This window comes from Tiliqua scincoides, chromosome 6, assembly GCF_035046505.1.
Source record: "Tiliqua scincoides isolate rTilSci1 chromosome 6, rTilSci1.hap2, whole genome shotgun sequence".
In the NCBI taxonomy this organism is placed as follows: domain Eukaryota; kingdom Metazoa; phylum Chordata; class Lepidosauria; order Squamata; family Scincidae; genus Tiliqua; species Tiliqua scincoides.
Window position 1 is genome coordinate 42,421,491 of NC_089826.1, and position 24,839 is coordinate 42,446,329.

The 24,839-nt window shown below is 43.7% G+C and overlaps 1 protein-coding gene across 3 annotated transcripts in view; it reads left to right on the forward strand.

Moving 5' to 3' along the window:
• ARHGAP10 (Rho GTPase activating protein 10) overlaps positions 1–24,839 on the forward strand; it is a 142,664-nt gene that overhangs the window by 112,543 nt on the left and 5,282 nt on the right. For 2 of the 3 annotated variants that reach the window (XM_066632874.1, XM_066632875.1), the window contains 3 exons: positions 74–233; positions 8,013–8,159; positions 10,238–10,329. In XM_066632874.1, the coding sequence (XP_066488971.1) occupies positions 74–233; positions 8,013–8,159; positions 10,238–10,329 (399 nt within the window). Of the gene's footprint in view, positions 1–73; positions 234–8,012; positions 8,160–10,237; positions 10,330–24,839 lie in introns of those variants that run through there. The other variant, XM_066632876.1, reaches the window with a different exon arrangement.

Below are 24,839 nucleotides of genomic sequence, written 5' to 3' on the forward strand. Positions count from 1 at the left end.
TTACAAAATAAGTAACTTTCTACATCACAGTACTAGTTTTTTTAAAAAAATTTATATCTTACTTATTCTTCAGGTGACAGTCTTAGCCCCCCCAAAGAATGCACACCCACCGGTAGCATGGATTCCCTGTCTTCTCAGTCCCCTACAACAGTTGCCCCCAGCAGCCCTCCAGCAGCAGAGAAAAACCATCTTATAACTGACAGCGGTGATACAGTCGACTGGGCAACCAATTCGTAAGTAAATTATTTCAGTTTGAGGACAGTCTGCTGTATAAAAATCTCGTTAAGGAACAGATTTCTTCTTCCTCACCTCATATGGGTGCATCTAACAGATTGACAAGAATAACTAGAGTTTGTGATTAACGTTTTTAAAAAATAAATATTTTCTTAAACGACAATAAACAAGGAGAATAGCTCTTTCAAATAGTATGCGTGCTGCAGAAGCCTCAGTGTGACTTAGAACATGTAGCTAAGAGAATGTCCCAGAGAGCAGGATGAGACTGCTCATCAAATGCTGTTTCAACTCTAAAACTATTTAGGTTTATTTAGGCCTAACCAGTACCTGAATGAGAGTCTCCTGCAAACTCTTTGGATGAAGGGCAGGTGATAAAGAATTTGCAGGCACTACAGGAAGCAGACACTACTATTGCCAGTTTCTTTTGAAAGCGGATTCCCTGTTATTTTTTTTCTATTGAAAAGTTTGGAACTAAAAGAAAATATGACAACCTTGCAGTTCACTTGTTAGCTTTGATTCTTATAATTAGCAGTGCAGAACTAAAGCTTTTGTTGCCTGAGTGCCTCATTGAGGTAAATTTTTTTAAGTAATAAATCTTTAATTGAATTAATTACTGATTATAGCCAATATAAATTCTCCTATATCAGAAAGAGGAGCTGGCCAACAACATATAAACTGATGTCAGACCATTTTAGTTAACAGTCATGAGTATGGACAATTTTTTCCTGTCTGGATTCTCCTCCTCTGTGAACTGCACAGATGATTGGCAGGTCTTTGCACATCTCCCATAATCTGTATGCAGATGCACCCTGCAATCCAGTCAAGTTTTTTTACTTCCATTTAATTAACAGTCTTTTGAAACTTGTTATACTATCTTTTTTCAGCTCTCACTGCCAGTAAAGTGGGGATCGCATACCCAAGGTTTGTTTGCATTTGGAAAAGTGCATCACGATCTTAGTATTTTCGAATGTGCTTGTTAAATGCAAAGCGTTTTTATTATTAACCTAGAGACTTATGAAGGAAAGCAGTGCTTGCAGTGCAGTGTCCCATCCCATCCCTTTCTCCTCCTGTAACTTCAATCTGAAAGTTCAACCTTCTGTTCAATCATTTGGAAAAGAGGAATGTAGAATCACAGCGGCAGCCGCAGTGGAAGGTTGAAGACTGGTGCAGTTGCAATAGTGCTTCTGTGCTGTGTAGCCCAGGGAAACATTCTATTTTAGGTTAAACCTTTTGTAGAAGGTGAATAATTCTAAGCCTTGTTAAAAGAGTGAATCTTTTACTGCCATTCAAAGCACTCAGGAGGAAGCCTATATAGTTGATTGCTTGTTAAAAAGTTACTATTATGGCTTTTTCTCTCTTGTGTTATGAGAAAAATCTCACCTGATCATTTTTTGTCCTTTTTGTTTTTAATGCTCTTTGAAAGGTCCTGAAGAGTTTGCAGTCAGTGTTTGTGGGTCCATTCACACGTAATGGTTTTCCCACACAGCTTTCCCTTCTACGTAGGGAACAGTATTTTATGTACCCAGATTTGAGCCAAACAGCTGTGCAAGCATTTGGGCAGTTGAGGGTCTAAAGAGCCAGAGGCAAAGGGCATGGTCAATGGCAGTCTAGAGCTTCTGGAATGGGCAACAGGATTCGTGGCCAGGGGTATAAAATGTGTTGGTGGACAGGTTGGTGGTAAGATTCTGTAGCAAGCAAAAGTGGGGATGAAATGAAGCAGGGAAAGAGCTACTTCTTCTCGAGGCAAATTACCAGATGGGGAGCCAAGCCCATAAAGGTGGGAGGTGTGGTCTGGAATTGGGCTGCTGCCTTGCCTGAAGAAACTAAGCAGTATCAGCTTTGTTTTGGATGGGCAACTGGAAGCCATTGACAGAATACTGTGGAGGATTCAGCTGGCAAGAATGGATTTGCAGCTTCCTGTGGAAACTTGGGAGGCTAGAGCTACGCAGTTAGAATGAGACTGCACTATGAAGGGAAACATCTGGGGAAATGAAGGGTTCCATGAGTTTCTCTCATAGAATAACACTTGTTAAAACCCATTGGTTTATGGTCAGCTTGCCTATGTAAACCACCTTGAGTCTACAAGACTCAAGAATATGAGAAAGGAGGAATATAAATAAGAGCCCTTATGTAACAGGCACCCTGTTGACTTTCCAGGTCACCTCGGAAATTTGGGGTTGACTGGCTGCAGTTTCTCAAACACCCTCAAAGAGTGCAACAAAGCTCAGGTCTGCCAGTCTCCCTACATTGTAAGGTGTCTCAGTGGACAAGGAGTTTTTGATTTAAGTTTCTGATTCAAGTCTGCTGGTGCCATGCACCAGGGAGTACTGGAAGTCCCAGTTGGCAATAAGTTCTTCTACAAAGCCTTGTGTTTGACCGTGTACATGTAGCTTCCTAGTGATATTAAGAAAATATGTCATGATGTGGTGTTAAAATGAAAACCCTTGTGCAATGTTCTCTACTGGGCTTTCAACCTTGTAAGATTCCAAAGCTTTTACGAGCTTTTACGTATCATTCAAGTCTTGAAATATAAAAACCAGAACACAAATACAGTTTGAAGGAAATCAAACTAGTGATAGAAGAACATGATCTCTGTGGTGATACACAGTTCAAATTACCATCTATGATGGGGGGGAAAAGAGACGGCACTTCAAGACAGGATTATGCAGAAAGGAATAGGTGGGCTACTTAAATTGTGTGGCACTCAAGTCATATGAGGGGAAGATCTGAATTATGGGGTTAGGGGGTGGTTGACTTCCTGGTGGCTAGGTCCAGCATGTACTGATCTTGGCTGAAGAGTCACTACATACATGATACAGTTCAGTACTGGAGAAACTAGAGAGATTGTTTGATATCTCTTTTGACAGAAGACTGTGGTCAAGCTGGCTTACAACAATTATACCCATAGTAAAATAGCAATACATAATAAGTACAACCTTAGCATGTCAAACGCCTTACCAAGCATAATACACTTCTCATGGGGAATGACCTTTCTCTCAATCAGAATCATTGCTCCCTACCAGGGATGAATCACTCTTACCAGGAGCAGCCCGTACTCTTTTCTCTTCTCCTTACTGGGCTCCAAAAAATGAACTGTCTCTCAAAACCTTTTGCCAAAAATTGAGGTGGTATCCTCACCTTTGGGATGGTCCCCTTTGGAAGGTAGCAACCTGTTGCCCACAATAGCCTATCATTAATTTTAAGCACTTTAAAAATGTACTGGGCAGGTGATATAGTGTCAGCAGAAGCAGCCACAGTATTATTTCTAACTAGAAAAGTAATCTATGTTAATTTGCGGAAAATAGCTTTAACACCAAAATGTGGTGTTTTGTGTTTTTATGTCATTATCAACAAAAACAAACACCTCTACTCAATAAAAAAAACAACACAGAGACTGCATGGAATAAAGTACTAAATCAGGCAGAGATCTGCACTAAATCTTTCCTCCAATGTACTCATTTATTACAGTCAGTGAGGTTTATTTGCATGGGGAAGCATTTTTAAATGAGCCTGCACCTGCAGTCTGAAGTAGAATGGCCCAGAATTCTTCTATCTGACTCTGATGATATGTATGTTTGGTCTTTGTGTTTGAAATGTGCATGATTGTTTGGGAGAAAGGAAAGAGAATAGTGGAGAGAGCAGGTGATCCTGTGAACAAATAAGTTTGAGATGCTGGCTAACCTGGTCCCCTCAGTAACCTCCTTCCAGGGATTATTTAAGATAACTCTTTCCATAATGCCAATGGCCTGTTCTGATGTCTTGGGTGTTCCTGCTCTTTGTGTTTGATCTGCTGAATTTATAGCAGCTGGTTTTTCTGCTATTAGTTGATGACTTCGTTGTTCTTTTAATTTTTTTAGATAATCATTTTGTTGGTCAGTCCTGATTGCTATAGGGGACAGGTGAATTTAAAGCCTTGTAGAGTTCTCTTGAAGTATGCCAAAGGCGGTGTTCTTCTTACAAACTTTAGTTCCTGAAGTCCTGTCTCCCTGTTCTCAAAACACAATCCCTTTGATTCTCAGTAACTACTGCTTTAAATCATTTGTACTGTACTTTCTTACAGCTAAATTATCATTTTCAAATGCTTTCCACCTGCACAAAGGCCCTAGAATTACACTACAGATTTATCACCATGATAGATGATTGAACTAATGTGTCAGCTGATTCATTGAGAGTTTTGCTATGTATGCTTAAAGAAGCTGCTGTTGCAGCATAGGCAGGTTCTGTCCCTATATGAATGTAGTGCTTTACATGTGATGACAGTCTTCTCCAACCTAACTCCCAAGCAGTCTTTATTCCTTCAAAGTAAAGAACTTGTTCTTCTGTAGCCACAGGCGTGGATTAGAGCGACCAAATTTTGGCTAAAATTTTCTATAATACTGATCCTAACACTCTCCTATATCACCTCCTTGATGACCCATATTTCTAAGATAAACTTTGGAGCACAAAAATAAAGCAATTGGGAGTTGAGCCTGACCTCCTTGGCCATATGTCCCAAGATGAGGCATTTAGGCTCATCAAAGGGAGACTTTTGGATACTTATACTTCTAATATCCTACTTGCTGTTAATAAAACTTGTTCACCAGTATATCATCACCTACCGGTCAAAGTGGGGGAAATTCCCAATTCTTTTTACATTTTGGAATGCCCAAAAATTAGAAGTGCCTTTTCTATGGCCCGTTGCAATTCTATTCCATCCGCTGTTCTTTGGGGTAGATTTCAAGGTATTCCTCTCCAGGAAAGAATTTGTCCTTGCCCCCAGCGAGTTGCAGAAACGTTAGATCACCTCCTTTTTCATTGCCCGCTTCATAGTGTGGCTAGGAGGAAATGCTTAGTTCTCCAATCTTATCTTAACTCCTTTTTTGAGGTCTCTGTTATATTGCAATTTCTATTGCCTCCACTGACCCTAACATCATTTTCCAGATAGCTACATTTATTTTACAAATAGTGGCATCCAACTTGAAGCGTTTCCCTACTTCTTGAAGTCTGTGGTTTATAACTGTCAATTTTAGTTTGGTATGTTATGGTTCTCTAGTCAGCTCTTTTAAGTTTGTTTGTTTTTTTGTGTATATGTAAGTGTGTATGTATTGTAACTGTATGCCAATAAAGGTACTGAAACTGAAACTGTAGCCTCAGCTACAGAATTCTAACCAGAAAACTAGGGGCACTTTATTTTGTGTGTGTGTGTATATGAAAACATAATAAGAAATATGCAACCCGTTGGTGGAGGACAACTATTTATAACCAAAGCACTGCTACAAAGGCACAGGGGGCAGATGATGGCACATCAACCAAACGCAAGATGGAACAAAAAGACCACAAGGGAAGGGTTATTTCTTAGTTCACCTGATAGAGAATTCCATAGTTGTGATGCCACTACAGAGAAAGCTCCTCTGTGCTGCCATCTTTCTAACTTGGGATAAGGCAACACTCACCCTCCCATACTTTCCCCATCCAATAGCACAGGTTTGCATACAGCAAAAAAGACTGAATATGCACAGAGTGGTGCCCTGAGTACTGTGTTGAATGGGATATTAAATCTAACATACATTATCTGAGATTGTAATAACAGCATGTTAAACTTGCAAGAAGTTCTGTGCCTGTTGCATTTTGACTGTGACAGAGAGCTACAGTAGATCTGTATGACACGACTAATTTTCTAAAGAGTTGGTGGAGATTCTTTCCACAGCCTTTCCCTTTTTCTTTCTTTGCTCACTGATCCTTGAGATAAAAGGATTTTGTTTAGTCAAGTAACCTAGGAACCAGTTGGATAAACATCCAATAAAATTATGTTTTCAGGAGTTGGTTCCTGAATATCAAAAAAGATCTCTAATGTATTTTCTGTCATGTTTCTAAGCCTCTCACTGCCCCAGAACTGCACTATACCAGTCAATAAAATTTTTGTCAAGCAAAGATTGACAGAGGTTTTCTTTCCTTCTGCACACAATATCTCCGATTCAGCCCTCTTCCAGATTCACTCATGATCACTAAAATTGTGTAAACGCTACCCAAATTTCTGTTTCAGCATTTTTCAGGTGCTTAACTGCATGTGATCTGGGTAAATGAATTGGCATTGCTTTTCAGAATTTGGTTTTATTATCACAAGAGTTATTGTCTCTTGTTTATTATCACAAGAGAATTTCAATTTATTATCACAATTGAAAACTCACTGTATCTAACAATCTCTATCTGCTGGATTTCAGTCTTCTGTTTTAAAAAGAAAATATGAATTAAGTGGATTTTAGGAAAGCTACAACTACAAATAGTCTTTAGCTGACATGGATTTTTGTGGGTAGAGTCCTCTTACTTTTATCCATGAGGATTTCACAACATTCCTTTCAGAAATAGGACTCTCTCTTTTACTGTGAACTCTTCATATATATATATATATATATATATATATATATATATATATATATATATATATTCATTCACAGTCTATATCTGACAGGAGTACAGCAGTGATGTACAATAGGACTGACTTCTCATAAAGAGAAGAAGCCACATGGAGCTCAGAAGTGGCTGCCCTTCTCTGGATTTATTTTGCTTGTTGAAGAGATCTGTTACTAGGTAGCATTGACTTCTGTGTCATACCAGCAGATAAGTTGAGTGCCAGTCGATTTACTGAATTATGTTATTGATTATGATACGTTGAAAGTATATACAGTAATTCCTGCATTGTGATGTGCAGGGTTATCAATTCTATAATCTAAAATGGAAATGGCAATTATGGCTCTTTTTTCCTTCAAGGATCTGTGTGAAGTCAGCTCAGTATAGCAGAGCTCTAATTCAGTTTTAATTATATGAAACGTTGTTCTGTTTTGAGGCTGCTTTTGTTATCCATTCTTGGGGGAAGGGGTGTGTGTGGCAGCATTAAGGGTCAATCAGGTTGGATACTGACTGAGCACCATCAAAGGAACCATACCCCTAAACTTGGCCTGGTGGCAGTGATATCAGCCAGTGTGTCATGGACATGGAGGCCCATTGCAAGGCATTGTCCTAGGACCTGCAGCAACCTGGCACCAGTACTGCCTATCCTGAGCCTTGATTCTAAAGTGGCTCTGACTCTCTATAAATGAATAATTTGACTTGGTAAAACAATATAAGACACAAACCACCCTCTATCCCTGTTTCAGGCTAGGGACTGTCAAGCAGAACATTGAACACACCTTATTGCACTTACAATTTCAGTCTCACCTATTTTCCCATCACAAAACTGCATTGCAGTTTTTTCACGGTGAAAAGGGAACCTCTAAATAGTCCAAATCCCTTGAAGGAGAGGTGTGCTATCCAGATCTTTTGTGGGGGATGCTAACCAGTGTTCCTGACAATATAGCAGTCTGTAGCTCCTTGTCAGACAAGCTATTAGCAATTGTTTGATGTTCCCAGGCTTTCATTAGAACACGCTAGCTGCCAATGAACCCTGTTCTACATAAACGTTAGCATTTAACTTGGCCTCCTTATTTTGCTCTAACAGCACGCTATGGTTCATGCTCAGCAATAAAGCTAGCTCAGTAAAGGATAAAATGATATTTACCTACATTATACAAAGCAAGAATGTTCTTTATTAGGAGGGTTGCTATGAGTACAATCTTTTTGTAGTGGGTTGGTAGTGTATTTAAAAGGCACATTATACTGGCAAAAACATGCATTATGGTTGGTAGCAAATAACTGACTTGCCTGATCTCAGAATCATCCTGACTAGACACAAAGGTCCATGTTTAGTGGTTCTGGCCTGAGACACTGGTTATTAATTCTTCCCTGCAACTGTCTTCCTCCAGCTCCAGCCAGCTTCATTCATCAATGGTTTCCTGGATGAATGTGCAGTCAGGTGCAGTGCCTACTTCGGTAACACCAACACCATCGTCCTTCTCATTCCCGTCGTCCTCCTCCTCCCCTGCTAAAGTGACTGACAGACCAGCTGGAAGGTAATTCTGTGCTCTTTAGTTAGTTTTTCTTTTCATCTTTTTTTCTTATAAGAAAACCAGAAAGTATACTACAATCCTGTGCACATTTGCACAGAAGTAAGTACTAGAGTTCAGTGGAACTTCCTCTCAAGTCAGTGTGCATAGGATTGTACCCTTAGTGTTTTGTAAATAAGATTATACAGAAGTTGGTCAGTGTTCACAGAAGCATCTTTTTGCAAGTTGCTATATGTTAACACTCAAAGTAGTAGAAAAATAGTCTTGCCACTTATGATGCAATTATTATTATTTTTAGACATTTATATAGCACCATCAGTACACATGCTGCTTCATACAAAATGAGAGGACAGATCTCTAACTTGAGGGTCTTATCCAGGATGCATACAAAATATCTATATCCTGTTGCCATTCCCTTGCAATCGGCTTTGAGATAGGCGAATCAAGGCAGATAAAATTGCATAAAGATAGGAGGTGTTATCTCCACCCACTTCAGCCAGAATCCGTGTGTAACCTATTGTGTCACTTTATAGTAGGGAAACCCTACTCACATTCCACGAAGAGAGAGCGTTGTGCATGTCTTGGAGTTCAGCAGATGTTATGGCAGATGTTAGCAGCAGACTGGCACTGTAGTTTTCACTAGTGTCTCTGCCCTGGGGCTTTTCAAACTGGGGTGTCGCGATGCCCCCGCCTATGAGCCCTGGCCTCTGCCCCCTTAAGGGGTGGGGGCAGCCTGGAGGCAGGGAGGAGGCAGCGGCGTGATCCCCAGGATCGCGACGCCCAGGGGGGCTGCAGGGGCTTGGGTGCACTTACTCGAGCCTCCTGTAGCCTTTCCAGGCTGCGGGGAGCCCAGCGTGACCTGCAGCAGGGCTCCCCGCAGCAGTGAAAGTAAATGCAGAATGATCATGCTTCACTTCTGCTTTAGCATGACCGCTTTGGGCATGACCCTTGAGTCACACAGCCAGGCTGACCTGGGCCATCCTGAAGTAATTGGCAGTGATGTGATGACGTCACCGCCAATTACTTCCAAATGACTTCTACAGGTTCAGAATGTGGCAGGCTAAAAACAGAGGAGGGTGCAGCAGGGCTTTTCTGTTGCCCTGCTGCACCATTCCGGCTTCTCCTTCTCCAAAGGAGAAACTGAAACGGTGCAACAGAAGGACCAGAAAGCTGCGAGCATGCCCACCCTGCTCAAGCTGGCAAGCACAAAGGTGCTCTGGAGTGCTTTGCACTTGTCACCTGGAGCGGGGTGGGGTGATGCTGGGGAAGGAAGCACAGCCTCATGAGAGCTCCCTTCTCCAGCATCGCCCTACTCCAGCCAGTGAGCTCAAAGCTCCTTCACTCATCTGCTCCTGCAGGGTGGGAACGGAGGGGGAGCTGCATGCCTACAACGGCTGCTAGAACTGGCCTGGTGGGCAGTGTGTTGAACCACAGTGGGCTAGACCATTATCTTTCCCAAGAACTACCTGGCAGTGTAGCTCAATCCTTTGCAGACTTATGTGGGTGTAAGTCCTATTGGACACAGTAGTACATGCTTCTGAGTAAACACGGAAAAACTAGCATTCTAATATGCACATTTATTTGGGATTTTTAAAATTCAATTTCTCATTTTTTGTACATTTTGTCCTTAAACTATTACAGCTCATTCCAAGAGGTTGGGATGAAATGCGATAGATCTTTAAATGCAGTTCCAAAGAGAGTACATGAAGATGATTAAAAAAAAAAAATTATGGATCTGGGGGGCCATGTCATAATGAGCTCCTGCACTTTAAAAGTTTATCTCTCCACCACTGCTTGTGTATTTGGCAGTTGTTAAACTGTTGAGCAGATAGTGGCTTGAAAAGAACACTTGAAGAAGATAAATTTCTCTTTAGTGTTCTTATGAAATTTTGCTGTCTTTGTAGGTGACAGCATTGTTGTAAATGAAACTATAATTTTTTACATTAATGTGTGGATGGTATGGACCGGATATATTTTTTGGTACTTTAAATTTAAGAATTGTAAACTGATACTGCAAGCTCTTTGGGTGGATAGGTCATTTTGTTACCTACTAACAAAGATCTTTGACTTTGATCATTTTGCAGTGTTGTCAGCAGAAAAGCAAGAGCTGTGTATCCATGTGAGGCAGAGCATAGCTCTGAGTTATCTTTTGAAATCGGGGCAGTTTTTGAAGATGGTAAGTATTACAGCTATAACTACTATGAGGTCAAAAATAAGCCAGGTGTCTTTGAGAGAAAGTGTGTAATAAAAAAATAAGCTGTTACAGAACAACGATTTTAACTTAAATGTTTCAACTCCTGCTTCATGAGTAGCATACGGTGATATATAATCATTGTCTTTGGCACATGAAGATATCATAACTGTGTCATAGAACAAATCCCCCCAAAAATATACTTTTAAAATTTTATTAGTAAAATGTTGTAATGTATTAAATGTAATAAATTAACAGTTAAACCCACCAGCACAGTAGCCTGTTAAGTGTCTGATAACTTTACATGGCTGTTAATGGGAGACAAGAGATATATAAAGCACCCTTTTTGGAACTGTGGAAAAATATATATATATGAAATGCATGGGTAATAAGGAGAGTATTACAATAAAGGTGAGAGAGATCCCTCTGTTAAAAATTAAGGTTGGAAGGCAAAATTCTGTTAAATAAGGTGGAATTAGAAATAATAAAAAAATAACAAGAATGGCGCTTATATAAAAACTTTGTATATTTCAAATGTAGGCCTGCATCATTACAGCACCCAAGCCCTTTTGTCCTTTAATGATAGAACTTCATTGCCTGGCATGTCTGAGTTGCATGAAAGGATTTACTCTGAGCAGGAGCAGAGTCCTACTCGTGAGTAAGAGCAGGGTCCTACTCGTGAGTAAGAGCCCAAGGGTCAGGCATTTAAATCAAAGTTGAAAGTTAGCTGCACCTAAGGTAGCACTTAATCGAAGGAAGGGAGGAGGATAAAGTGGAAAGCAGGTTTTCTACTTGTTTAAATTAAACCTATACTTAACCCAGGTTAAACCTAATCTAAGTTAGAACATAACCTAAACAGGTCAGTAAATTGGGACACAGGATCTAGAGAGCAATAAATAATTAAACAAACCCAAATAAAAACTAGCTTGAGGTTACAAAAACAGTCCAGCCTAAGAGAACAGAACTAGGAGGGAAAGGACCTAGGAAGGGCCAGTTCCCAACCCATTAAGAGCCCCATTAGGCTAATCCAAGCAGTCCATTCAGGAGCCTGCAGAGTAGGTCACGCCCATCAGCAGCCATTTGCCTTCCTGAGCTTTTGTAAACTCACCTGGGAAGGCCAGCCCCCTTTCAATCAGGAAGGAAGGAGGGGGGAGGAGCCAGCCAGGAGTATAAAGCTAGGCGGGCCATCGCGTGAGGCTCTCTGCAGACGCGTGTGGCCTCTGGGAACCAAGTGCCTCGGGAATTAAGTGCCAGGTAAGGCACAAGAGTTTAGCATCTGGGCGAGTTCAGCAGCAGGGCGAGGAGGCCAGGGCCCCATACACTGCCCTTCCTTTTCCCTAGAGAAAAGGGCTGCTATCCAGTGTACGGTTTTTAAAAGGACCCCTAAATAAAACAACAACAACAAAAAAAAAGCTATGCAGTCAGACAGCCAGCAGCAGGGTGGGGGCTATCCAGTGTTCTGCATCGAGTGCCACATGTATGATTATATGCCTCTGGGGCATAAGTCATGGGTGTGTCCTCGATGCAAGGAGCTCCAGGCTCTCAGGGAACGCGTCCGCTCCCTTGAAGCCTTGGTGGCCAACCTGGAGAAGCGCAGGCAGCCAGAGGAGGACCGTGGGGAGACTTCTGGGGACGATCAGGCTTCGTCCCAACCTCAGGCGTGCAGCTCCTCGGCTGCCCGGGTGGGAAGTCTCGGGACTGGAGGACGTCATCCTGGAGAGGAGGGAAACAATCCCCTAGGGGGGGCCCTTTCTCCAGGGGATGGGCCCGTATCCGAGCGCACTCGGGATACTCCTCGGCGGGAGGGGGGTCGGGGGCTTCTTGTAGTGGGGGATTCGATTATTAGAAACATAGAGAGGGGGGTTTGCGATGGATGTGAGGACCGCATGGTGACTTGCCTGCCTGGTGCGAAGGTTGCGGACATCACTTCTCGTCTAGACAGGCTGGTAGACAGTGCTGGGGGAGAGGTAGCGGCTGTGGTGCATGTCGGCACCAACGATGTGGGCAAGTGTAGCTGGGAGGTCCTGGAGGCCAAATTTAGGCTTTTAGGCAGGAAGCTGAAAGCCAGGACCTCAAAGGTAGCGTTCTCTGAAGTGCTACCTGTTCCACGCGCAGGGCCAGCTAGGCAGGCGGAGATCAGGGGTCTCAATGCGTGGATGAGACGGTGGTGTAGGGAGGAGGGGTTTAGATTTGTTAGGCACTGGGGAACGTTTTGGGACAAGCGGGGCCTGTACAAGAGGGACGGGCTCCATTTGAACCAGAATGGAACCAGACTGCTGGCGCATAACATTAAAAAGGTGGCAGAGCAGCTTTTAAACTGATCCCTGGGGGAAGGCCGACAGGAGCCGAGGGGCATCCGGTTCGGGACTCCTCATCCCTATGGGATGAGGATGGGGAGGTTAGAGAACAACAAGACAAAGGCAGAGTAGGAGAAGAAATTGGGAAAGGTAGGGTGATGGGATGTGATAGACGGTTTGGCACAATGAGAGGATGCGGGGACAAAGGAGCGAATAAGCAGCCCATCCTGGGGCATTCCGTGTATAAATGCTTTTATGCGAATGCCCGAAGTCTACGAGCAAAGGTGGGAGAACTGGAATGTCTGGTGACAAGGGAAAATATTGACATAGTGGGCGTAACGGAAACCTGGTGGAATGCGGAGAATCAGTGGGATACCGCAATCCCGGGCTATAAACTCTACAGGAGGGACAGGCAGGGGCGTGTTGGAGGTGGGGTGGCCCTCTATGTTAAGGAAGGGATAGAATCCAGCAAAGTAGAGATTGAAGGTGGGTCCGACTCCACCGTAGAATCTCTGTGGGTTAAATTACCAAGCTTGTGCAGCGATGTAATACTGGGGGCGTGCTATCGTCCTCCAGACCAGAAATCTGATGGGGACCTTGAAATGAGGAAACAGATCAGGGAGGTGACAAGGAAGGACAGGGTTGTAATCATGGGGGACTTCAATTATCCTCATATTGACTGGGTCAATTTGTGTTCTGGTCACGATAAGGAAACCGGATTTCTTGACGTGCTAAATGACTGTGGCTTAGATCAGCTAGTCACGGAGCCCACCAGAGGACAGGTGACTCTGGATTTAATTTTGTGCGGTACGCAGGACCTGGTTAGAGATGTAAACGTTACTGAGCCATTGGGGAACAGTGATCATGCTGCAATCCGTTTTGACGTGCACGTTGGGGGAAAAATACCAGGCAAATCTCTAACAAAAACCCTTGACTTCCGACGGGCGGACTTCCCTCAAATGAGGAGGCTGGTTAGAAGGAGGTTGAAAGGGAGGGTAAAAAGAGTCCAGTCTCTCCAGAGTGCATGGAGGCTGCTTAAAACAACAGTAATAGAGGCCCAGCAGAGGTGTATACCGCAAAGAAAGAAGGGTTCCACTAAATCCAGGAGAGTGCCCGCATGGCTAACCAGCCAAGTTAGAGAGGCTGTGAAGGGCAAGGAAGCTTCCTTCCGTAAATGGAAGTCTTGCCCTAATGAAGAGAATAAAAAGGAACATAAACTGTGGCAAAAGAAATGTAAGAAGGTGATAGGGGAGGCCAAGCGAGACTATGAGGAACACATGGCCAGCAACATTAAGGGGAATAATAAAAGCTTCTTCAAATATGTTAGAAGCAGGAAACCCACCAGAGAAGCGGTTGGCCCTCTGGATGGTGAGGGAGGGAAAGGGGAGATAAAAGGAGACTTAGAGATGGCAGAGAAATTAAATGAGTTCTTTGCATCTGTCTTCACGGCAGAAGACCTCGGGCAGATACCGCTGCCCGAACGGCCCCTCCTGACCGAGGAGTTAAGTCAGATAGAGGTTAAAAGAGAAGATGTTTCAGACCTCATTGATAAATTAAAGATCAATAAGTCACCGGGCCCTGATGGCATACACCCAAGGGTTATTAAGGAATTGAAGAATGAAGTTGCAGATCTCTTGACTAAGGTATGCAACTTGTCCCTCAAAACGGCCACGGTGCCAGTAGATTGGAGGATAGCAAATGTCACGCCTATTTTTAAAAAGGGAAAGAGGGGGGACCCGGGAAACTATAGGCCGGTCAGCCTAACATCCATACCGGGTAAGATGGTGGAATGCTTCATCAAAGATAGGATCTCAAAACACATAGACGAACAGGCCTTGCTGAGGGAGAGTCAGCATGGCTTCTGTAAGGGTAAGTCTTGCCTCACGAACCTTATAGAATTCTTTGAAAAGGTCAACAGGCATGTGGATGCGGGAGAACCCGTGGACATTATATATCTGGACTTTCAGAAGGCATTTGACACGGTCCCTCACCAAAGGCTACTGAAAAAACTCCACAGTCAGGGAATTAGAGGACAGGTCCTCTCGTGGATTGAGAACTGGTTGGAGGCCAGGAAGCAGAGAGTGGGTGTCAATGGGCAATTTTCACAATGGAGAGAGGTGAAAAGCGGTGTGCCCCAAGGATCTGTCCTGGGACCGGTGCTTTTCAACCTCTTCATAAATGACCTGGAGACAGGGTTGAGCAGTGAAGTGGCAAAGTTTGCAGACGACACCAAACTTTTCCGAGTGGTAAAGACCAGAAGTGATTGTGAGGAGCTCCAGAAGGATCTCTCCAGACTGGCAGAATGGGCAGCAAAATGGCAGATGCGCTTCAATGTCAGTAAGTGTAAAGTCATGCACATTGGGGCAAAAAATCAAAACTTTAGATATAGGCTGATGGGTTCTGAGCTGTCTGTGACAGATCAGGAGAGAGATCTTGGGGTGGTGGTGGACAGGTCGATGAAAGTGTCGACCCAATGTGCGGCGGCAGTGAAGAAGGCCAATTCTATGCTTGGGATCATTAGGAAGGGTATTGAGAACAAAACGGTTAGTATTATAATGCCGTTGTACAAATCTATGGTAAGGCCACACCTGGAGTATTGTGTCCAGTTCTGGTCGCCGCATCTCAAGAAAGACATAGTGGAAATGGAAAAGGTGCAAAAGAGAGCGACTAAGATGATTACGGGGCTGGGGCACCTTCCTTATGAGGAAAGGCTACGGCGTTTGGGCCTCTTCAGCCTAGAAAAGAGACGCTTGAGGGGGGACATGATTGAGACATACAAAATTATGCAGGGGATGGACAGAGTGGATAGGGAGATGCTCTTTACACTCTCACATAATACCAGAACCAGGGGACATCCACTAAAATTGAGTGTTGGGCGGGTTAGGACAGACAAAAGAAAATATTTCTTTACTCAGCGCGTGGTCGGTCTGTGGAACTCCTTGCCACAGGATGTGGTGCTGGCGTCTAGCCTAGATGCCTTTAAAAGGGGATTGGACGAGTTTCTGGAGGAAAAATCCATTATGGGGTACAAGCCATGATGTGTATGCGCAACCTCCTGATTTTAGAAATGGGTTAAGTCAGAATGCCAGATGTAGGGGAGGGCACCAGGATGAGGTCTCTTGTTATCTGGTGTGCTCCCTGGGGCATTTGGTGGGCCGCTGTGAGATACAGGAAGCTGGACTAGATGGGCCTATGGCCTGATCCAGTGGGGCTGTTCTTATGTTCTTATGTTCTTATGGTATGTCTTTGATTAGTGCAGGAACCGAACCCCGAATGCAGCCAAGATTTTGAAAACCAGGTTGCTATCCAGTTGAGTGACTGCTGAAATTGGGAAGGGGGGTGAGAGAGATCCTGCAAGTGATAGCTGGTCTAGACAGTATTATGTATTCTTCTTTCAAGCAGAGGCTTGAGCCATAAGTTAAAAATATAAAAGATGACAGATGTCCCAGAGGCTCACAGTCTGAAGGATGCAAGTAGACAAAGTTAAGGGAGCAATGGGAAAGACAAAAATATATGCATAAACATATGTAAATTACACAGGTGCCATGATGTGCACATGTTGTAATTAAAATGGGGATGCTTGAGGTATTGGGAGATTGTCAAAAGTTAGAGGAGCTGTTGTTCCTGAGAAATTGGAAGCTAATAAAGAGTCGGATAGCGCCTTTAGTCTTCAGGGTGCCACAAAACTGTTTCCTGTGTTTGCTGCAATGGACGAACATGACTACCTCTCTGAAAATAATACTTGCCATTTGAATAGTGTTTGTGAGTGTTCAAAGTATCTCACGTGTATTGTTGTAATCCATGCAACAGTCTTGTAAAGTAGGTTGGTATCAGTATCCCCATATTGCAAGCATGGTGCTGATGCTCATAGGGAATGGCTTGCCTAATTTTGCATGCTGAGTTCAGTGAAGAGGGGAGCATCGAACCAGGGAATTCCTGCTTTTCAGCTCAGTCTCTTTGTTACTGTGCTATATCATCTTTCTCTTATCAAATGAAATAGAAAGACTGCTGTAAGCATTGGAAGAAAAACAGAAGATGGGAAAAAGCACACAAGGCTTGGGAATGAGATTGGTTAGAGGCACAATAGTAAGAGTGGAGATTATTATTCAGGAAGATATCAGAAGACCAGAAGAGGAATCTAAAAGGCAATAACGAAGCCACATAGCAGAGAGGAGTGGACAGAGGGGTAAACAGAGGAGATGCCAAGAGAAGTAAAGTGTGGTGTAATAAAGAGCTGCCAGAGGTCCAGCCCTGAGGTTAAGGTACAATGCGGCAGAAAGCGAAGCTGCTGTTGATAGTGGAGAAACTGGTAATGAGTCAAGAATAGCACAGTATTGCCTGCAACAGAAATGTATGTCAGGTGTTCACTGCAGCTTCATTGTGAACAGCTGAGCCTCAGGAGTCCTAAGGTAAAAGGAATTGCACTCCAGAGGACTTGCAGTCTACAATAGCCATAAGTAGCGGTGAATGGGCCAGTGCCCATTTAATTCTGCCCTTCAGCAAATGCCAAAAAACTACTACTTACAGTGCAGCTGCTGGCTGTACAAGAGAATGCTGCTTTAATAGAGGGCAGAATCCTCACTGATCAGTTAAGACCCTGATGTCTTTGTTGAAAACTCTCCCAGAAATAGCTTCTACACACTTGCCCTCTACTCCAGAGAGAGAGGAATTCACTCTATACCTGCCCTTCAAGTCCTTAGAAATTCAATAAGGCTAAGAAGCTTGAGGCTTTATCTCCATCTTTCCTGAAGTGGTGGGCAACTTAAAAAATGCTAATGCACTTGTAAAGTGGCTGTTGCTTACATGTGTTCATCCCCTCCTAAACTGGGTTATGAATTTCCTTAGACTCAGGCCAGAACATTGTAGGGTATGCATGATTTATGTTGAAAACAGTAGCACCACAATCTCTTCCTTCTCCTCTTTCCCTTGGCAATTGTGAATAAAAGAAAACATGTGACATGGAGTCATCATCCTGCAAATTTCCTCACCATAGCTACTACTTTTGGGCAAGGAAACTTTTGTTGTGATGATTGACATTTTGCATGATTGACAATGTCTGCCAGCTGTCACTTTGCAATTCAATTATCACAAGCCCAGTTATCCCCTAGGCAGGCTGGATAAAGAGCTTCTGCGGGCCTTATGTTTGACACCCAAGTCAGAACATAAGAAAAGCCTGGCTGCATCAGCCCAAAGGCTCATCTAGTCCAGCCTCCTGTTTCCCACAGTAGCTCTGCAGCTGCCTCTGGGAAGCCCAAAACAGGAGAGGAAAACATGCCTCTCACCTGCCTTTGATTCCCTGCAGCTGTATTCAGAGGGATTTGCTGTTGACCTGGAGACAGCACATAGCTGTCATTTATTTATCAAGCAGTATTGATAGGCTGTCCTTCCTGAATTTATCCAGTCCTCTTTTAAAGGCCACCACACTAGTGGTCATTACCATTTGTAATGGTAATTTATTACATCTGGTAATGGTAAATTATTTACATCTTGATTACAAGATGTAGTAAACATCTTGTAGTAAACATCTTGTAATGTTTAAAATTACAGGTTTGAATTTCCGCATCCATATTTTGAAAAGAAACAGTCGTCTTCCTACATTTTCAGTTGAGGTTCATGGTAACCAATAAAACTATGCTGTTGAAAATTGTGAGCCCCTCAGACCTGTTGAGAATTGTGAGAGAAGACCTCTCCCATAAATTACCATGCATGTTGATAGCACTGTACTTATTATTATTCCAAACTATATGAAACACAGTTAACTGGTGTTGAGCAATTGCCTGAGACCCAAGTATCAACTAGGTATGAGCGCAGAATATATGAGGTTCGTAAAAGCGCCATTTTTTGCCGTTCTAATGCTGTTATTCAGTAAGCTGCAGCTGTTTAAAATTTGCAAAACTTTTTGAGATTGTGACAAGTGCCGCAATGACACTTTGGTATGTTTTATCCATAGTTATGTGATTTTGATATTTTATCATTTTTTCTATCTTTTTCATCAACTCTGGCATCTCTAGGAATTACATTATTATCATTATCATTATTAAAAAACAAGTTTAAAAAACTACATTTAAAAAGTCCTAAATGCGGCCCTTTTCTCCCATAGTGCACCCTACTGTCCTTACTGCATTGGTTGGCAACCTTCAGTCTCAAAAGACTATGGTATAAGCCAGGGGTGTTCAAAGTTTTTGGCAGGAGGGCCACAACATCTCTCTGACACTGTGTCAGGGACCAGAAAAAAAAAGAGAATTAATTTACATTTCAAATTTGAATAAATTTACATAAATGAATATATTAGAGAGGGAAAATGAATAAATGAATTCAATCCAGTTTATGATCCCATTCACCCTAATGAGAGGAGATCTTCATGACAGTTTATGATCCCATTCACCCTAACATGTGCTCTGGGCTGGCAATCTCTCTCGCTCTCCCGCACTCCCTTGTCTCAGGTTGCGGGAGGGGAGGGGAGCCGAGCCCAGCCAAGTGGAACCCAGTCCAGCCCATGGGAAGGGCAAGGCAGGGAGAGACCTCCCGCAGGGGATCTTTCTCTCTCCTGCACTCCCCTGGCTCAGGTGGCAGGAGGGGAGCTGAGCGGAGCCCAGCCCAGCCCATGGGCAAGACAGGAAGAGACCAGCCGGCAAGCACGCAGGGTCTTTTATAGTGGGAAGTAACGCGAGACCTGCAAGTCTCATGTTACCTTCCCACTATAAAAGGCTTGTCTTTCCTTCGCTGCCACTGACCTCAGCGGCAGTGAGGAAAAGCAAGGCGCAGAGCTCCCACGGTGGGCCAGCGCAGGCTGGGGTGAGGGCTGAGTGTCCATTGGAGATGGGGGCACCCCCGAGGGCTGGATGGGGACCCGCAGTAGGCTGCAAGTGGCCCATGGGCCAGGGTTTGGGCACCCCTGATATAAGCCTACAGCACCTGATGTTCCCAGGCGGTCTCCCATCCAAGAACTACCCAGGCCTGACCCTGCTTAGCTTCCGAGATCAGACGAGATAGGGCATGTGCAGGGTAACAGTTGCATATATAGTTGGAGTGTCTCATTAACTTCATCTTTTCATCATATCAAGCCTTGGCAATGTATTTTCATTTTTGAAAGAAGCCTAGGTGGATAAAGGACCCAGAAAAGAGCTGTTTTTCTACATGAGCAGAGAAAAAAAGGGCGCAGAGCAAGGAAAACAGAAAATATGTGTCAAAGCTGTCACTAGAGAACCTGCAGAGACACATTTCATGCATTGAACAAGGCTGCCTCAGATTTTAGTATTCTTGTTGCAGGAGATGAAAAAAAATTGGATCTCTCCCCACACCATTTTTCCTCATTGTCATCTTCTCCCCTTTCTTTCCACACACCTGGCCTGTGCATTTTCCATTAAGAAAACATGCCTAGTGTAGGTCCTTCCTGTCAAAAGTTACCTTACAGGCAGAATGTGTCTAAGTCAAGTGTGATAAAAGGAATTAGCCAAGGGTTTAGTCTCTTCAAAGCCTTCTCTTAAAAGCAAGCTTAATTTAGTGCAAGGGTGGAGTTTCTGAGCATGTCTGTGAAAAATACTTCTAGTCAAATCTGTGTGTGAGGGAGTCTGTTGAAGCACGTGGTGCACAGTGCAGGAATTCCACAAAACATCTTCAGGCATGTAATGCCCTGTGTCATCTGTCCTCGGAGGAGAAACGGTGATGCAGGAAGGTTCCTTTTCTTAGGTCTTGCTAATATGATACGTTTTAGCAGCATGGCGGCTCCTGTTCTAACCCCCACATCACCCAGGTCACATCTAAAACCATCATGCCAGTCATTCATGCAGTTTGTGTTTGTCTGAATAGTTCTAGCCATGCCTTCCGAATTGGGTGGCCATCACAAATATGGTACTGAATTACATAAGCTACCCAAACCACATGTCCAGAGGCTTTTTGGCTGTTTCAGTGTGGGAGCAACCAGGCTTCTTCCTTTTCCAGAGAGAGACATGGATGACAGAGAAGGGAGAGGGGCAGCTCTCATACCTCTACTTGGATTTGAGAAGCCTATTCTCAGAGTAACTAAGAAAATGCTAGGGCTACATCTTCAAGCAGTTAATCAAATTAATTGCAACTCTCTGTCAATGGCTATCAAATTTTTAGCACCGGGACCCACTTTTTAGAATGAGAATCTGTTAGGACCCACCAGAAGTGATGTCATGACTGGAAGTGGCATCATCAAGCAGACTATCATAGTTAAAAGCATATATTTATTTTATTTTTCACATTTTTATACCACCCTTCCTCCAAAGAGCTCAGGGCAGTTTACACAGCTGCTCCTCCCCTCTTTCTTGTCCTCACAACAACCCTGTGAGGTAGGTGAGGCTGAGAGAAAGTGACTGGCCCAAGATCACCCAGGAAGCTTTGTGGCTGAGGGGGGTATTGAACCTGGATCATCCAGGTCTAAGTCCACCTCCCAAACCACTACACCACCCTGGCTCTCCTATGTACTCTCCTAGTACTCTCCTATAGTACTATGTACTATATACATAGTAGCTTGTTAAAAGAGCGGTCACATTTCCCCAGATTCAGTCACAGACTATGGAAATATCAAGTCTAATATATTAAAAATAAAATATTGCAATGAATGGGGGACCCACCTGAAATTGGCTTGCGACCCACCTAGTGGGTCCCAATCCACAGTTTGAGAAATACTACTCTAAGTTATCTAAGATAATACCTGCTCCTTGGCTTAGAAAAACTCCATTCTGTGTGAGAGATGCAGCAAAGAACTATCCCTCAATCAGTGCTGAAGGAAACCTAAGAGTCCTTGTTCCCTCTCTGCATAACCATCACTGAATGCTTTTGTTTGCTGCTCTGGGGAGAAGAACGTACACAACTAGCACATGATATTCGGTGGCACTTGCTTATTCCTAGCCATTCTTCTGCCCCTATTCTTGTTGGTACTTAATAATCTATCCAAGTTATGGCATCTGACAGTGTTGCCTTGTAAGAAAGCCTCACAGCCAAGAGTAGCAGAAGACCAGGATATTGAAGGAGGTATGTCTAGTTATCTCTGAAGATGGAATGTGTGGGGGTGTCTTCCTTAGCAAGATAAGCCATATTAGGTGTGCTTAGTTTCTATGGAGGAAAGACGAAGAAAGTGAAAAAGTGGACTCAGAGATCATGCTGAATAGAAGGAGGCTAGTATGTTGGGGTTTTAAATTGATTTACTTCAGAGGACAGCCTGGACTCTTCTAGGCAGCCTGGAGGAAGAAGTAGGTCCTCGTATAAACAACAGGCCTACCAAATAAAGCCTGTGAGGGAATAGTGTCATAGTCCAGGCTGGGTGGTGGTTGGTTATGGATGAGTTATCATAGTGATTTTATCGGGGAGCTGTAGGTGCATAAGAGGGGGAGGCAGTGAAAACTGGCAGTGAAAACAGTGGTGTTGTGTCACTATCTCATCTAGCTTTGTCCTGTCATAAGTTATTCCTGGCTTCCAGTCTGACTTTATCTATCTTGATGCTTTATCAATCTTTCAGTTGGCTATCGATTCACTGGATGATATTGTAATTTCAGGAATGTCTTGTGTGAATTCTGAAGGTCCAGCAGCCCAATCCTAAAGTTGCCGGCAACTTTTGTCCCCTTCCCCCAAGGAAAGCCCCAAGTCTTGCAATGGGGCTTCTCAAGTCTGCACTAGCTATTTTGCCAGCCCAGGCTTGAGAGACTCCACATTGGGCTTTCCAGCCTGATGCAGAATTTAGGATTCAACCAAACCCCCCCCCCCCGGCCCCGGTTCCTGCCCTGCCCTTCCCCACCCCATCCCATTCCACCCATTTCCTACCTTCCCCTGCCCTGAAACTATGTACTACTGATCAGGGCTGCTGGGATGCTGGCTGGCCCACCACACGGTGCTAACGCTCAGCACTGACTGGCGCTGGCCTAGTATTGGCGACCCCTCCTCTCCAGGGACCGCAGATGTGCCTTAGAGCACGTTTGTGACACTCAGCACTGACGCTGATGGTGTTTAGGATTGGGCCTAAGTCCCCGGCTGATGAAATGGATTGTTGTGATGCTGGACTTAGCTATGGAGAATGGGTCATGCGGTGTGTTCTGAATGGGATTGGCTGTTGTACTTCAGCTTTATTCCATTGGGGGATTAGGGATGCGATGAAAAATTCAGAGTATTTCACCCCATCCTTGGTAACGTTTGGAAGCATTTGGGAGTGCTATAAGAGGAGCATATCGTAGGATGGGGAATCCAGTTTGCATGTCTCTGCACCACCCCTTCTCCACACACACACATCTCTTGTCCTTCTGTTACCTGGTTCACTGTGAAGATATTGAAGAGACTGGAGAACTCCAGTCTGCATGGCCCTGCCTAGATAGGAGGGGATATCCTAAAAGATAGTGAATTTTCTCCTTCCTTCTTTGAAAATGGGAGTTTATGCTAAGTAGAAATTTCCATGTTCTCAACCACCTTTTTGGTAGTGGAGGGGGGGGAGGCAGAATCTTTGAATAGCATAGTGGTCTTGGTAACTCCAGGCAAAGCAGAGCAGAACCATTGATTATCAAGGAAAATACGTAATTGCACTCTCCTGTTTCCTGAACCTATCAAGTCATCTTGTTCCCACTTATCTTTCAAAAGTCCTTCAAAAAACCATGTCTCCTACACACCAGTTTTCACTGCCTCCCCTCTTATGCACTTAGACCACACTCAGACACCATGGAATCAATTCAAATTCATTGCTCAGTTTAAATTCCCATATGCCTTAATAAGCCCTTAAATGAAGAATTAGGATAATAATACATCATTTCTGCTGCTCTACCAATAACTTTAACTATCAAAGTGACAGTGCATCAATCAAATTGACATACTGTTAGTATCAACCATTAAAATAACTGTTAAATTAGTGTCTGACATGAGGTGCTGCTTCCATTAAGGAGGATTTTATGTCTTCCTCCCCACACCCATTTTATTTTTCTCCATGTTTCCCCCATTCCCTACTGTCCTGTCTCCTCTTGTGTCTTTTTTCCTACTTCAAAGTGGTGTTTTCAAGACCTGATCCTTTCTACATTGTCTTCTGGCTCATTCCACTTAGGAAAGCAGGAAGGATGGGGGCTGGGTGTAGCTCAAGGGAAAGAAGAGATTGAGAGGGGGCTGGTTACAGTAGCAGATCCAGAATGTGCTGATTGGACCCCAGAGCTGATGGTTTACCCTGATGCTGCAATGAGGAAAGAGCAGTTGGCCAGGCAACTGGACAGCCCTTCAGCAACTGATGAATGGCTTTGCCAGACAATTTCTTCTAAGGAGGAAACTGCTGATGCAATCTTGCAGTGAAGAGATGACTCTTCCTTGCTTTCCAGCCCGTTCTTGCCTGCCTGGACAAGAAGAATTTTAGTTTCTCTTCTGCTGTATTCTACCACTGCTTCTTTTAAAGGAGAAGTTTCCACCTCCGCTTGCCAGGAGAGGGTGTGCTGTTTAAATAATCATACATGCTGCATGTATGTACTAGTGCTGTGCATGTGAGCTAGTTTTGTATTTGTGTTGGAATGTGTTAAAATGGGATTCGTCTACATTTTATTAGGGGCTGGAAGGCCAGCAAGAAACCAGCTCATTTAGCCCATCACCAAAAGTCCTTCCCTAGTCCCAATTTTCATAACTCCCACACACAATGAAACACATTGCCCATGCATGCGTACTGTTTAACATGTAATTAGATACAATAATGGCAACAGACATGGCAAGGAGAGGGCAATTGATGTTTCAGGCTACAGATAAACCTAACCGATGTCAAGACTCCTCTTTTAAAAAACTGCCACCACTCTTGTTTATAGATCTCAGAAGGGGGGAGAATGGGATGACTGAGATTTGCATAATCCAACCAGGCTGTTTCTCAAAACTAGTTGGTACATGTATTTATTTTGTACTTAGCCTTTCTTCACAGTGCCGAGGAACAAAGGGTGGTGGCATCAAGGTCCACACTCTGCATGGAAGAAAGTCCCAGATGCAGTCCAGTGCAGTGGACCTTAGAAAGCTATCTCTTGAGATGCATGAGAAAGTGGATAGATGCCAGTCAAGTGAACAACTGACCTCGCATGCAGGTCCCTGTTCAGGAACTTGGAAATGGGAGGAACAAAAGATCTGAATTGGGGGGGGGGCGGTTGAGGGAGGCAGTATAGCAGAGAAAGAGGAGACTGTCTCTGTGTGTAATGTGTGTGTGAATGACTGAAAAGCGAATTGATTCTTCTTGTG